The sequence below is a fragment of the Hyla sarda genome, chromosome 2 (genome assembly GCF_029499605.1).
Source record: "Hyla sarda isolate aHylSar1 chromosome 2, aHylSar1.hap1, whole genome shotgun sequence".
Taxonomy (NCBI): domain Eukaryota; kingdom Metazoa; phylum Chordata; class Amphibia; order Anura; family Hylidae; genus Hyla; species Hyla sarda.
Window position 1 is genome coordinate 68039024 of NC_079190.1, and position 14749 is coordinate 68053772.

The 14749-nt window shown below is 42.9% G+C and overlaps 1 protein-coding gene across 1 annotated transcript in view; it reads left to right on the forward strand.

Annotated features, from left to right (window-relative positions):
- The window catches only part of COG6 (component of oligomeric golgi complex 6), a gene marked incomplete in the record, with an annotated part of 135025 nt that overhangs the window by 42961 nt on the left and 77315 nt on the right, over positions 1-14749 (forward strand). The window contains 2 exon segments of the mRNA XM_056561982.1: positions 9338-9449; positions 12167-12249. Of these exon segments, the coding sequence (XP_056417957.1) occupies positions 9338-9449; positions 12167-12249 (195 nt within the window).

Genomic DNA, 14749 nt, shown 5'->3' on the forward strand with positions numbered 1-14749 from the left:
ATGATTAAAAATGTAAAAGAATGTTTATCAAATGATGGGAACATACAGTAGGCATATTGTAGATGTGAATTAATTAGTAATTTTAGGCGGCATGACTATTTGTATTAACGGAAAATGTAAAATCTAGAAAAATGCTAATTTTAACTTTTTTTTTCTGCCAAATTTTGGAGTTTTTACCAAATAAGGGGACACATGCCATATTTTGTAAATTTGCCTTGGTCATTAAAGAGGTACTCTGGTGGAAAACATTATTTTTTAAATGAACTGGTGCCAGAAAGTTAAACAGATTTGTAAATGACTTCAAGGTAAAAAATCTTTACCCCTCCAGTACTTTTTAGCAGCTATATGCTACAGATGCAATTCTTTTCTTTTTGTATTTCTTTTTTTTTCTTGTCCACATTGCTCTCTGTTGACACCTCTGTCTGTGTCAGGAACTGTCCAGAGCAGCATAGGTTTGCGATGGGGATTTTCTCCTGCTCTGGACAGTTCCTGTTAAGGGCATCAGGTGTCAGCAGAAAGCACTGTGGACAAGACCGAAAAGAAATTCCAAAATAAATGAATGTTCTCTGTAGTATACAGCTGCGAAAAAGAACTGGAAGGGTAAAGATTTTTTCATCTTTACAAATCTGTTTAAAGGAAATCTGTCATCAGAATCACCCGCACTAAACCTGTTACACAGGCTTGTAGTGCGGGTGATCCTGATTAAAAAGCTTCTTACCTGGTTAAAAATGGTTCAGCTGTTCTTCAGATATCTATATTTTTAGTTTTCTGTTATTCCCTGGCTTGGGACTCAGTGGGAGGTGTTATCATCTCGGACTCGGCTATACGTCATTCTAGCTGGGCGGAGCGGCCGCCCGGCTCATGAATATTCATGACCCTTCCTCATAATCTAACTCCTTTTTCTAGGTCTGGTGGGGAGGGCTGCGCATGCGCCGCGTTCCGTACACCCGAAAGCGGCGTTCTCCCCCCGGCTTCACTCGAGCTGCGGCCCAATACAAGTAAGAAGACGGGCTGCATGAGTGAAAAGCCAGGGGGAGAACGCCGCTTCCGGGTGTACGGAACGCGGCGCATGCGCGGCCCTCCCTACCAGACCTAGAAAAAGGAGTTAGATTATGAGGATAAGTTCATGAATATTCATGAGCCGGGCGGCAGCTCCGCCCAGCTAGAATGACGTATAGCAGTCCGAGATGATAAGACCTCCCACGGAGTCCCAAGCCAGGAAATAACAGAAAACTAAAGATATAGATATCTGAAGAACAGCTGAACCATTTTTAACCAGGTAAGAAGCTTTTTAATCAGGATCACCCGCACTACAAGCCTGTGTAAGAGGTTTAGTGCGGGTGATTCTGATGACAGATTTCCTTTAACTTTCTGGCACCAGTTGATTTAAAAAAAAAAAAAATTTCCATCGGAGTACCCCTTTTAAGGTCAAAATAGGCTGAGTAAAGGGGTTAAAGGGAACCTGTCATGCTTTTCATGCTGTCTGAACCACAAGTCGTCAGGATTGTCCTTTTTCAGGTTCTCCTCATCCCATCTGCCCTGATTGATATCTCCCTGTTTGGTACAGCCAGGGCTGACAGGGCAGGTGTAAGCCATAGGGGACCACCATGATAATTCATGGTTCAGGCAGCATGACAGTAATGACAGGTTTCATGTAAAAAACTGCTGCTGGATAACTGAGTTTTCTATACAGTTAATGACATAAGCCGATTCAAATCTGGATTGGCTTATGCAGCTATTGATTTAGCAGCCAGCATATATGATCTAATATGACATGATGTCCTATAGTGGGCTATGGAGACTGGAAAAGAATGTTTAAACAGGGTCAGGCTTTGCCTCACATTTTGAGTGGTTTGGTGCCAGTATCTCAGATTGTTCTAGTTTGTCCTATATCTAGCCTGAAGGTGTCTAAGTTCATGTCGACAAAGGTAATCGATTACAGAGAGAGAATTAATTAAAAACATTGACAACAAAGTTATCAAAGTGAAATTGCTTCTGTATACCCCTAAGGTATATGTGTGGACAGAATGATCCAGTACTTGGTATGCGGCCAAACCGAACCACGGTCATTTATAAGGCATTTGAATTATGTCCCTATTACCGTAAGTAACCTATACAGTATAAGCGTTATTTTTTTTCTGTGATAGGACAGGTATGCTTTAGGGATGTATTCACACATACAGTATCCTGTACATATTTGATGTGCAGAATTTGAAGTTGCAGATTTCAATGTAAACTAAATGACTGAACACAACTCCAAATCTACAGCTTCAAATTCTGTATATGAAATCTGCCCAGAATACTGTACGTGTGAATAGACTCTTATTCTGTTGTCGGTCTCTCTTTCAGTTTTTTCCTTCTACCTTAGGTGAGAAGTATTTTTAGAAGGACTCCATCCTGACGCGGCTCTCCTTTCAGGCTTCTTGCAGCTTTCAATTATTTATTTTTATTTTTTTTCATTGCCAATTAGCAGCTAATTTAGAATCTGGAATAATTCTCATTTTGCTTCACTATGAATATTCAGTAGTTTTACCCACAGGGAATATTTTTTTCTTTCTAAGTAGGAAAGGCTTAAATTTGGAGGAGCATAGACATGTTATCTTTTACTGTTGTTCAGCTCTGAAATTAATGGCAATGTTAAAGGAAGCCAGAAAAGGATTCCAAGTAATGGGTCTGTTTAACTTTCTGGCACCAGTTGATTTAAATAAAAAAAAATTCACCGGAGTGCCCCTTTAATGTCTGCCTGTGGCGGGTGTCGCCGGTAAGATTGCACGGGCATTGTGGTCTTCATAGATTATGCTATATGACATTTTTTGAGCAGATGTACTTTAAGCTGGTGAAATTGTGCTGTGACAATTTTGTAGTCTTTACAGAGCAGCAGAGTCCTATTGAAATCAATGGGGCTCTGCTGCAAGCGGAATTCAGCCTGTGAAATGTCTGCAGTGTGGTAAAGACCTGAAACATCTACAGCCCCCCTTCCTCTCCTCCCAGCCATACAACTGTGGTACAGAGGAGTATGAGTGGAGAATGCATTCACCTCTAGGCAATAAATGCTTTCTGCCTCTAAATCCCCCTATGTTATGACACTGTAGATCCAGTCAGTTCATCCACCTATATTGTCCTGTGTTCTTATTTCCTAAGTGTTTGTACTTTGACTTTTTTTTTTTTTTTTTCCTTTTGACACTGATGTGAGAAAAACCGAAGGGAAAATAGCTTTTTCTCATCTAATCTTTAATTTATTTGATTGCTTGAGACTTATTAGAAAGTAAAATGAGGAAGAGGTGAGAACACAGTATAACAACTGCAGAAATTGCTTTCAGCGCCTCTGTACTTTCCGTATATGTCACTTGTTCATTTGCAAATCTAAAATTACTGTTTGGTCAAATACTGATTGTAGCCATCTCTTTCATGTACCAAAAGACAAAATTTTATTACATATACCGTATATACTCGAGTATAAGCAGAGTTTTTAAGCACGATTTTTCGTGCTGAAAACACCCCCCTCGGCTTATACTCGAGTGAACTCTCCGCCTGTCAATCCCTTCTCAGTGGTCTTCAACCTGCGGACCTCCAGATGTTGCAAAACTGCAACTCCGAGCATGCCCGGACAGGCATCGGCCTTTGTCATCATCTAGACCCCCCCTTTAGTTTTCTACTCGCCTCCCCTTGGTGGGAAGGAAAGGCGAGCTGGTCCGTGATGTCCCTGCGCATGAACGTCCCTGTGCGTCGTTGTCAAGGCAACGTCACTAGTCCGGGGCCGGCCCGGAGCGGAGAAGAGGGCCTCCCGGTGAGGATGGACAGCCTGGAACGACTAACCCTCCCCACCAGACGGTCCCTGCAGCATAGATGGCCTGGACCAGCTCACCCTTCCTTCCCACTGAGGGGAGGTGAGTAGAAAACTAAAGGGGGTCTGGATGATGACAAAGGCCGCAGTGGTCTTCAACCTGCGGACCTCCAGATGTTTTAAAACTACAACTCCCAGCATGCCCAGACAGCTGATGAAGGGATTGACAGGCGGTGATGATTGGAAGGGGGGGGGGGGGGATGATGGCGAGGGGGATGATGACGGGGGTGTTAATGACGGCAGTCTAGATGATGACAGGGGGGATGATGTATTTCCCACCCTAGGCTTATAGTCGAGTCAATTACTTTTCCTGGGTTTTTGGGTGAAATTAGGGGCCTCGGCTTATATTCAGGTCGGCTTATACTCGAGTATATACAGTTTTTTTTTTTTTTTTTTTTTTTTTTTTTTTTTTTTTAATTACCCTTAAAGGGGTACTCCGCTGCTCAGAGTTTGGAGCAAGCTGTTCCGAACACTGGAGCCGGCGCCGGGAGCTTGTGACATCATAGGGCGTAAAAAGTGCATCTGTCATTTGAAATTGCGCTAGTAAACAAGCCACAGTGTACAAGCAGGATACATGTTTATTGCAGTATACATATTGCAGGATACATGTATCCGCTGCTCAGTGTTTGGAACAAACTGTTACCTTCAAATGCTGAGCAGCGGAGTACCCCTTTAACCCCTTAAAGGGGTATTCCAGGCCAAAACTTTTTTTTATATATGAACTGGCTCCGGAAAGTTAAACAGATTTGTAAATTACTTCTATTAAAAAATCTTAATCCTTCCAATAGTTATTAGCTTTTGAAGTTTTCTGTCTAACTGCTCAATGATGATGTCACGTCCCGGGAGCTGTGCATGATGGGAGAATATCCCCATAGGAACTGCACAGCTCCCGGGACGTGAGTCATCAGAAAGCAGTTAGACAGAAAACAACAACTCAACTTCAGAAGCTAATAACTATTGGAAGGATTAAGATTTTTTAATAGAAGTAATTTACAAATCTGTTTAACTTTCCGGAGCCAGTTGATGTATATAAAAAAAAGTTTTGGCCTGGAATACCCCTTTAAGGACCAAGCGTTTTTCAGTTTTTGCATTTTTGTTTTTTTCCTCCTTACCTTTTAAAAATCATAACCCTTTCAATTTTCCACCTAAAAATCCATATTATGGCTTACTTTTTGCGCCACCAATTCTACTTTGCAGTGACATTAGTCATTTTACCCAAAAATTCACAGCGAAACAGGAAAAAAAAATCATTGTGCGACAAAATTGAAGAAAAAAAATGGGGGCTTCCATTTCTACGCAGTGCACTTTTTGGTTAAAATGATACCTTATCATTATTCTGTTGGTCCCTAAAATGATACCCTACTTATATAGGTTGGATTTTGTCGTACTTCTGGAAAAAAATCATATCTACATGCAGGAAAATGTATACGTTTAAAAAATGTACTCTTCTGACCCCTATAACTTTTTTATTTTTCCGCATATGGGGCGGTGATCTGAATTTTTTTTATTGGTACCATTTTTGTTTTGATTGGACTTTTTGATCGCTTTTTATTCATTTTTTTTATGATATAAAAAGTGACCCAAAATTCGCAATTTTGGACTTTGGAATTTTTTTTCGCGTATACGCCATTGACTGTGCGGTTTAATTAACGATATATTTTTATAGTTCAGACATTTAGGCACGCGGCAATTCCACATATGTTTGTTTTTATTTTTATTGACACTTTTTTATTGACACTTTTTTTTTTTATGGGAAAAGGGGAGTGATTCTGATTTTTATTAGGGAAGGGGTTAAATCACAATTATTAACTGTCCGGACATGCTGGGAATTGTAGTTTTGCAACAGCTGGAGGCACCCTGGTCGGGAAACACTGCTCTAAACTGTGGTCCAAAGGCTGTTTGGTCGTGCTGGGAGTTGTAGTTTGTGACATCTGGAGGCACACAGTTCGGGGACCAATAGGCACCTAACACAATGGTCCCAGCCTGTGGCTCCCCAGTTTTTGCAGAAGCATTATGCTAGTCATGCTGGGATTTGTAGTTTTGCTGCAGGGACACTGACACTTAAAATACATTTATCACAAAGCAGTTCTTATGGAGCTGTCCAATATCCTACACATACTGTACAGTAGTACCCCTGCAGCTGATTATTAATCTTTATTCGTAGATAACAACGCCTCATTTGCCTTGGTTACCATGTACGTCAGTGTTTCCCAACCAGGGTGCCTCCAGCTGTTGCAAAACTACAACTCCCAGCATGCCCGGACAGCCAAAGGCTGTCCGGGCATGCCGGGAGTTGTAGTTTTGCAACAGCTGGAGGCACCCTGGTTGGGAAATACTGACGTACGTGTTCACACCAGCCTGGTTCACACCAGTTTTGCAGTCGCCATAGCCAGCAGCATCCACGGGATAACCGGGATTACAGCCGGGCCCATTTTTGGTTCCATTCATTTTTTCCGTAGCGAGATTATCATCGCTCTTACACCAGTTTTATTAATGGGATCTTTGTACAGTTTGCCCGTCTTTTCTATTCTGATTATTTACAGGGTTGTGCCATAAACAGGCGTGCTGCGGCGGCGGCATTAGTATAATTCTGGGCATGAATTAAAGTCACTTTGGGCCCCATTGTCCGGTCACAGAACAGGCCCCTGTTGTACTCTTAGCAACTGAGAATGGAGCATCGCCCTCTGAACAGCAGGAGAACGCTTGCAGCGGAATCCGGTTACCATGGAAACAGGTTGAGGCAGGGGATTGGGGGGCTTCATTAGGACCCTCCTGAGATCAGAAAAGCATTCCCAGGATCTGCCACCTTTTGTCTTCTTGGACTTGTCTTTAGTTTTCAATAGAACTTTTGTTCCCTCTCCGTTTTGATAAGCATAATTATGGGGCAGTGAAGTACGCGGCCATACATTCTTACATAGGGCCTGCTGGAGAAGAAGGAACCTTATCATTACTACATATGTAGTAGTATTCTTAATTAAAAGTAATAATGAGCAGTTATTTTTAGATTTACTGCACATTATTTTTAGCACTTTGCAATAGGGTCCGTCACCTTTCTTGCAAAAAAAATATAAAAAAATACCGGCCATGCTAATTTGCATGATTAATTATATATGCGTGACATCACAGGATACACATGTGGGGAAATTCTGTCCTATTCTGACCCCTATAACTTTATTTCTCCTTATACGGGGGTATGAGGGCTCATTTTTTGCACCCCGATCTGTAGTTTTGCACACTACCATTTTTGTTTTAATGTGACTTCTTTGTTCTCTCTTTTTTTTTATTTTTATAAAATTCGGAAGTTGCAGTTAGTTACTAACTACAACTCCCAGCATGCCCTGATACAGCCTGTGGCTCAGCAGCTGCCCCAAACAAAAACTACAACTCCCAGCATGTTGGACTATATTGTAGTATATAGTATAGGTCAATGTTTCCCAACCAGGGGTACCTCTAGCTGTTGCAAAACTACAACTCCCAGCATGCCCGGACAGCCAACGGCTGTCCGGGCATGCTGGGAGTTGTAGTTTTGCAACAGCTGGAGGCACTCCTGGTTGGGAAACACTGGTGAGACTAGAGAACTTACGAAGACTCTCAAATGTTTTTCATGAAGGTGTAAATGTTATGTAGGTTAAAAAACCATGTTAACAACATAGCATTTATCAAACTGCTGTGAAAAAGGGGTGAGGGGGGGGGGGGGGTTGGGTAATTAATTTCTTTTTCAGTTTTGTGTTTCCAGGCCTTCCCATCTCTATATATTACTATGTTCATACAGTGTATTCTGAGCCTCAAATATGCTTCTTTTTACAAGCAAAGTCAGGCTCAATTTTTTATTTTACTTTTTTTAATGCACATTTTGTTTGTTAAAGGGGGAGCAAGGCGGCTCTTCACTCTGTTAATGCCCCTTGTGAAACCAAATTTGTGGCCAGGATGTCGCCTTAAAGGGGCACTCCACTGGAAAACATTTTCTTTCAAATCAACTGATGCCAGAAAGTTAATCAGATTTGTAAATTACTTCTATAAAAAAAAAAAAAATTCCCAATCCTCCCAGTACTTATCAGCTGCTGTATAATACACAGGAAGCTCTATTCTTTTTGAATTTCCTTTCTGTCTGACCACAGTGCTCCCTGCTGACACCCCTGTCCATGTCAGGAACTGTCCAGAGCAGGATAGGTTTGCTATGGGGATTTGCTCCTACTCTGGACAGTTCCTGACATGGACAGAGGTGTCAGCAGAGAGCACTTGTGGTCAGGCAGAAAGGAAATTCGAAAAAGAACTTCCTGTGTATTATACAGCAGCTGATGTCTGGATTAACCCAGCCTAAATCTCAACACAACTGAGGTGCATCCGTTGTCATCAATTGTTAAGCATCCAGCGTTCATTATTTCTGACTGCCGGACGGATGAAACGCATCCAATGTCCAACTTGGGTCGCCGGATAAATGGGAACTTTCCCATTCAAAGTTATGGGGTTCCCTCCATTTTTTAGCAAGCAACGGAGGGAAAAGATGATGGACACCGTACTCATGTGGACGAGGCATTAGACTCCTATCTTAGTTAAATGTGCTTTAAATGTCATTGTGATTTTGTTTTATTGATGAAAGTAAATTCCATTTAGTAGAAAATGTGTCTGAAGTTTCAAGCAGTCAAGGATACTGATCTCTGGTTGGCACTTGGCACCACGACGTCCACATAGATTTAGGTAATGTTTTACTGCCACCTTGTGGCTCCTTGTAAAATTGGATTCTAAATTGTCTTTTCTACCATAGTGATACAATGCTATCCCTGGTAGCTGCTCTCTGTGAAGCCTAAGGGTATGCGGACACAGTTTTGATGTGAAAACCGTGCCAAGGGTGCTGCACAAGAGGGACGTTCTTCCATGTGCACATTCCCTTATTTCTGCATCCTTTCAGTGTTTCCCCACCTTTATGCCTCCAGCTGTTTCAAAACTACAACTCCCAGCATGACCGGATAGCCATTGGACCACAGTTTAGAGGTGTGTCTCCCAACCAGGGTGTCTCCAGCTGTTGCAAAACTACAACTCCCAGCATGCCCGGACAGACGTTGGACCACAGTTTAGAGGTGTGTCTCCCAACCAGGGTGTCTCCAGCTGTTGCAAAACTACAACTCCCAGCATGACCGGACAGCCATTGGACCACAGTTTAGAGGTGTGTCTCCCAACCAGTTTGTCTCCAGCTGTTGCAAAACTACAACTCCCAGCATGCCCGGAAAGCCGTTGGCTGTCCGGGCATGATGGGAGTTGTAGTTTTGCAACAGCTGGAGGCACCCTTGTCAGGAAACACTGCCCTTAGGAAGAGAACTGTCTCAGGTGTGATATTATATTCCATTGGACTAGTTGTAATCTTTTGTATTTCACATACGTGTTCGATGTAATGGAGTAGAAAGAAAGCAAAAGCAATCTGTATGTTATGCGTATGATTTATATTAATTTTATAAGCTTAAATGTGTGATTTATATTCTATTTTCTTTTTTGCAGCCAGCGATTAGAAATTCGAGCCCAGGTTGCAGATGCTTTCTTAGAAAAGTTTCAGCTTACATCTGAAGAGATGGCCATACTTCGAGGAACTCATGAAGGACCCCTAACAGAGGTAACAAGTAAATCTCCTTGACTATGTACTGAAATAGTTAAGGGGGTAATCCCATTTGGGACAGTTATTGCCTATCCACCTCCAGGACCCAAACCACGGTTTTAGGTCCGGTCACAAAACTGGATACGGGGCAAAAATGAGCCGACCGGAGTCGCTGTGAAATGAATGCGATACAGGCCGGGTCCAGCTGGTATACGGGAGCGACCCGGTTTTCCCATCTCCCAGCCGGATTCGGTCCCCGTATTTGATAAAAGTAGTGTGAACCCAGCCTAAGACCGCTGGTTCAGTTGTTTTCTGCTTGCTGACCATCTCCAGCTGCCACAAACAGGCTGGATGGGGCCGGAAGCCTTCACTCTATAGATAGATGTTGGTCCCAGAGGTGGGAGCCACATCTATCAGACATTTATGCGCCAGGCTGGGTTACTGCCACTTACTTCCCATCCACTTTAAAGGAGTAGTGCAGTGAAAAATAACTTCTTCCCTAATAAGTTATTGATCGCTGGGGGGGGTCCGACCACCGGGACCCACTGCAATCTCCTGAACGAGGCCCTGGCAGTCTGCTGGAAGCATGAAGCCGCGGCTGGCTCCATGTATCTCTATGGGATTTTTCACTGTACTACTCCTTTTAAAGGGGTACTCCTGTGGAAAACATTATTTTATTTTTTTTAATCAACTGGTGCCAGAAAGTTAAACAGATTTGTAAATGACTTCTATTAAAAAATCTTTACCCTTCCAGTACTTTTTAGCAGCTGTATGCTACAGAGGAAATTATTTTCTTTTTGAGATTCTTTTTTGTCTTGTCCACAGTGCTCTCTGCTGACACCTGATGCCCGTATCAGGAACTTTCCAGAGCAGGAGAAAATCCCCATTGCAAACCTATGCTGCTCTGGACAGTTCCTGACTCTGACAGAGGTGTCAGCAGAGAGCACTGTGGACAAGACAAAAAAGAAATTCAAAAAGAAAATAATTTCCTCTGTAGCATACAGCCGCTAAAAAGTACTGGAAGATTTTTTTAATAGAAGTAATTTACAAATCTTTTTGACAACAGTTGATATAAAAAAAAAAAAATGTTTTCCACCGGAGTACCCCTTTAATGATGTCTCCTGCCATTTCTTTACTGCCTCTGGCAAACAACTGATCTGTGGGTTGTTGAGTGATGGTTGGAAACCATGAGGAGAGGCCATACTCGGGGATATATCTGTGTGTGACCATATTGTAACATGTCATAGAATTACATGAGCAGTGTGTATTCGGGATCTCCTTGTCATCATTCACAATTCTCTAGGATGCTGAGGGTAAACTCTCCCTACAGACCCGGACTGTATGTATATAGTTGTATTCTGTAGAATGTAGTCCTTACTACATAAATACCGTATATATATAAGCCGAGTTTTTCAGCGAGATTTTTGATGCTGAAAACGCCCCCCTCGGCTTATACTCGAGTGAACTCTTCGCTTGTTAATCCCTTCTCAGTGGTCTTCAACCTGCGGACCTCCAGATGTTGCAAAACTACAACTCCCAGCATGCCCGGACAGCCATCGGCTGTCCGGGCATGCTGGGAGTTGGAGTTTTGAAACATCTGGAGGTCCGCAGGTTGAAGACCACTGCAGCCTTCGTCATCATCCAGACCCCCCCCCCCTTTAGTTTTCTACTCGCCTCCCCTCGGTGGGAAGGAAGGGTGAGCTGGTCCAGGCCATCTATGCTGCAGAGGTCCCTGCGCATGAATGTCCCTGTGCATCGTCGTCAAGGCAACGCCACTAGTCCGGGGCCGGCCCAGGGCAGAGAAGAGGGCTTCCTGGTGAAGATGGACAGGCCGGAACGACTAACCCTCCCCACCGGACGGTCCCTGCAGCATAGATGGCCCGGACCAGCTCACCCTTCCTTCCCACCGAGGGGAGGTGAGTAGAAAACTAAAGGGGGGTCTGGATGATGACGAAGGCCGCAGTGGTCTTCAACCTGCGCACCTCCAGATGTTTCAAAACTACAACTCCCAGCATGCCCGGACAGCCGACGGCTGTCCGGGCATGCTGGGAGTTGTAGTTTTGCAACATCTGGAGGTCCGCAGGTTGAAGACCACTGATGACGAAGGGGATGATGACGGGGGTGTTAATGACGGGGGTCTGGATGATGACGGGGGATGATGTATTTCCCAGCCTAGGCTTATAGTCGAGTCAATAACTTTTCCTGGGTTTCTGGGGTGAAATTAGGGGCCTCAGCTTATATTCGGGTCGGCTTATACTCGAGTACGGTAAATATAGGGTAGGTGTCTTATACTTTGTTGACTATTTCCATTAACAACAAGCAGGAGTCAGAATATATCTCTGAGCTCTTTTATGTGATGTAACAAAGATAAGTGAAGCAAAGTTTTAAAAGTTAGAAAAAGTTTCTCTATACATAAAGTAAATTATATTGAAAATGTACAAAAGTGAACATAATAGCATTGGATCAGTACAGTGTTATCGGTTCTCAATGCTTGTACTTGTTCCCCTACCCCTTATGTTTCTGTATGGAGCGGTTGCACACATTTCTGACCATTGCTCTATGCAGCTTATTTGTGTTGGTCCCGGCAGTCAGACCCCCTCCGATCCAATATTTATCACCTATCCTGTCCATAAATGATAAATCTTTCAGCTGGAACACCCTTTGATAAAATCCTTTTGTAGATTTTCCAGTTTGTAAACTTTTATATCTTTTGTATCTGTTTTCTATGTTTCAAGGATTTTTTCAAGGTACTGACAAAAGTAAAGCAAATACACAACGATGTGAAAGTACTTCTGCGAACCAACCAGCAGACTGCAGGGTAAGTTGTGGATATACAGCTGGGTTCCTCCTCTGCTGAACACTTTCCAGCATGGTAATAATCGTTGGAAGGGTCACTAAAGTGTAATTGTTATACCCAAAGTGATGTCTGCTGTAAAGAGGTGCAGGTAGCATGCTGGGGTAGTTAAAGCAAAATGTAATACCCATTAACAATGTACGTAGCTGCTATTCAATGGGTTATCTGAGTAAGTATTTATATGTGTTAAAGGGGTACTCCGGCCCTAAGACATGTTATCCCCTATCCAAAGTATAGGGGATAAGATGTCTGATCGTGGGGGTCCCGCAGTTTGGGATCCCCGAAATCTAGCATGCAGCACCCACCTGTGAGCACTGCAGGAAGCTCTGGAGGCTCCAAGTTTTATGCCTCCCGACCACGGGGACAGAGTATTGTGATGTCACAACTCCGCCCCCGTGTGACGTCACTCCCCACCTCCTCAATGCAACTCAAGGTGTCAGGGTAGAGGAATGAAAAAAAAATCACATCTCTGCTGGTGCTGTCTTGGCTTCTCAAAGCTTTATTTGTTCTGGTCGTCCTGGCACATAGCCAGTGACTGAACGGGCATTTCCTAAGGTGGGTCATCGCTGTGGCCAGTGATCGGCTGAGTGGGCATTTCCTGTGTGTCAGGATTGAAAATGGGAAGCTGTGAGCAGGGAACAGTGCATTGGCAGGGGAACTAATGGCAAGTAAGTACTGTATGCGTTTTTTTTTTTTTTTTTTCTTCATTTTGTCCCACCACCCTGAGCACATTTATGTTTAAACATATTTACATGGACAGCCCCTTAAAGAATGGTAGTACCTGTACAGGAGACTCTGCAAACTTTGTTTGGTGGCCTCAGTTGCTGTACCACCTGACAGGTACTGTACATCTCTTATTTCCAAAGTCATGCAGTGCTTCCATATACAGTGGGAAGACACATTATACCTACTGTGCGCTGATGTAGAGATCGTGGCCCATGAAGAACAATCCTTTACCCCCATCCTATTGGGTAAGACTCACAGATTGCCAGTATACTCTGATACAGTCTACTGTCTACAGGGCTCATATAGTATTACGGTTTAAAGCATTACTGTCATTAAAAAAGACTTTCACATGTTGTCCAGACATGTCAAAAGTTGTTGATCACAGCTGCTCTCACTCCTGATACCCACTGCGATCGTGAGATATAAGCCAGGTAAGCGGCAACGTTGCGCACCACTCCCCTGCCGGCCAGGAGAACCAATCTTTTCTCTGCACAGACTGAATTTGAAAATTCATAGCATGCTCAGTATTATATGGATGAGATTGATTCTGCGGATTTTACCTTTGAGAATCTGCAGGTTAATTCTGCCATGAATCCTGTATGTATATGAAACCAGCTGTTATTTTTCATTAAAGAAACACTCCAGTTGTTGTTTTTTGCCCTTATAATGTACAGCACACTCACCACCAGTGTCATCGATCTGTTTCATCCCTGCTGTGCTGCATCCATGCATTTCAATATTGCAGCTAGACCACCAGAAAAATGCATGGGTTTTTTGTAACAAGAAGTGGTCTTTTATCAGCTAACTTCCTGTGAACTACATGATTTTTATCATCACTTATTAGACCCCTCCCCTGCCGGCTCTATCTGTATGTCCCTTCATTTATAAAGCTACAGTAACAGAGAGTAAACACAACAGAATGCAGTTGTAATTCATGTTACATTTTTAAGTGAGAAGTTATGTCACTGATCTATCACTTGCAGTGCTTAGGACTCGGAGTAAGTGCAGTGATGAGACTCTGCCTCTTCTCTGTGCAAAGCTGGAGGTATCATGGGACATTTAAGAAACATAAGAAAGCCATCTTATTGGAAAAATAGGAGTTAAAATGGCAGACACCACTTTTTAATTTCAAAGTTCTGTTTCTGTAGTTCTAGGGCAATAAAAACATAAAAATATGAAATAAAAATAAATTGCTTTGCTAGAACAGTAATGTGTGTATCATATCTATAGCTGGTATTAAGTTGAGTTTTAATATACGGTATGTACCTGAAGGGGTACTCCGGTGGAAAACAAATGTTTTCAAATCAACTGGTGCCAGAAAGTTATACAGATTTGTAAATTACTTTATTCCAGTACTTATCATCTGCTGTATGCTCCAGAGGAAGTTGTGTAGTTCTTTCCAGTCTGACCACAGTGCTCTCCACTGACCACAGTGCCACTTCTGTCTGTGTCAGGAACTGCCCAGAACATGAGCAAATCCCCATAGAGAATCTCTCCTGCTCTGGACAGTTCCTGACACGGACAGAGGTGTCAGCAGAGAGCACTGTGGTCAGACTGGAAGGAACAACTTAAGTTCCTCTGGAGCATACAGCAGCTGATACATAGATTTTTTAATAGAAGTAATTTACAAATCTGTTTAACTTTATGGCACCAGTTGATTTGAAAACATTTGTTTTTTTAACTAAAGTACTGCTTTAACCCCTTAAGGACCAAGCCCATTTTCACCCCTTAAGGACCA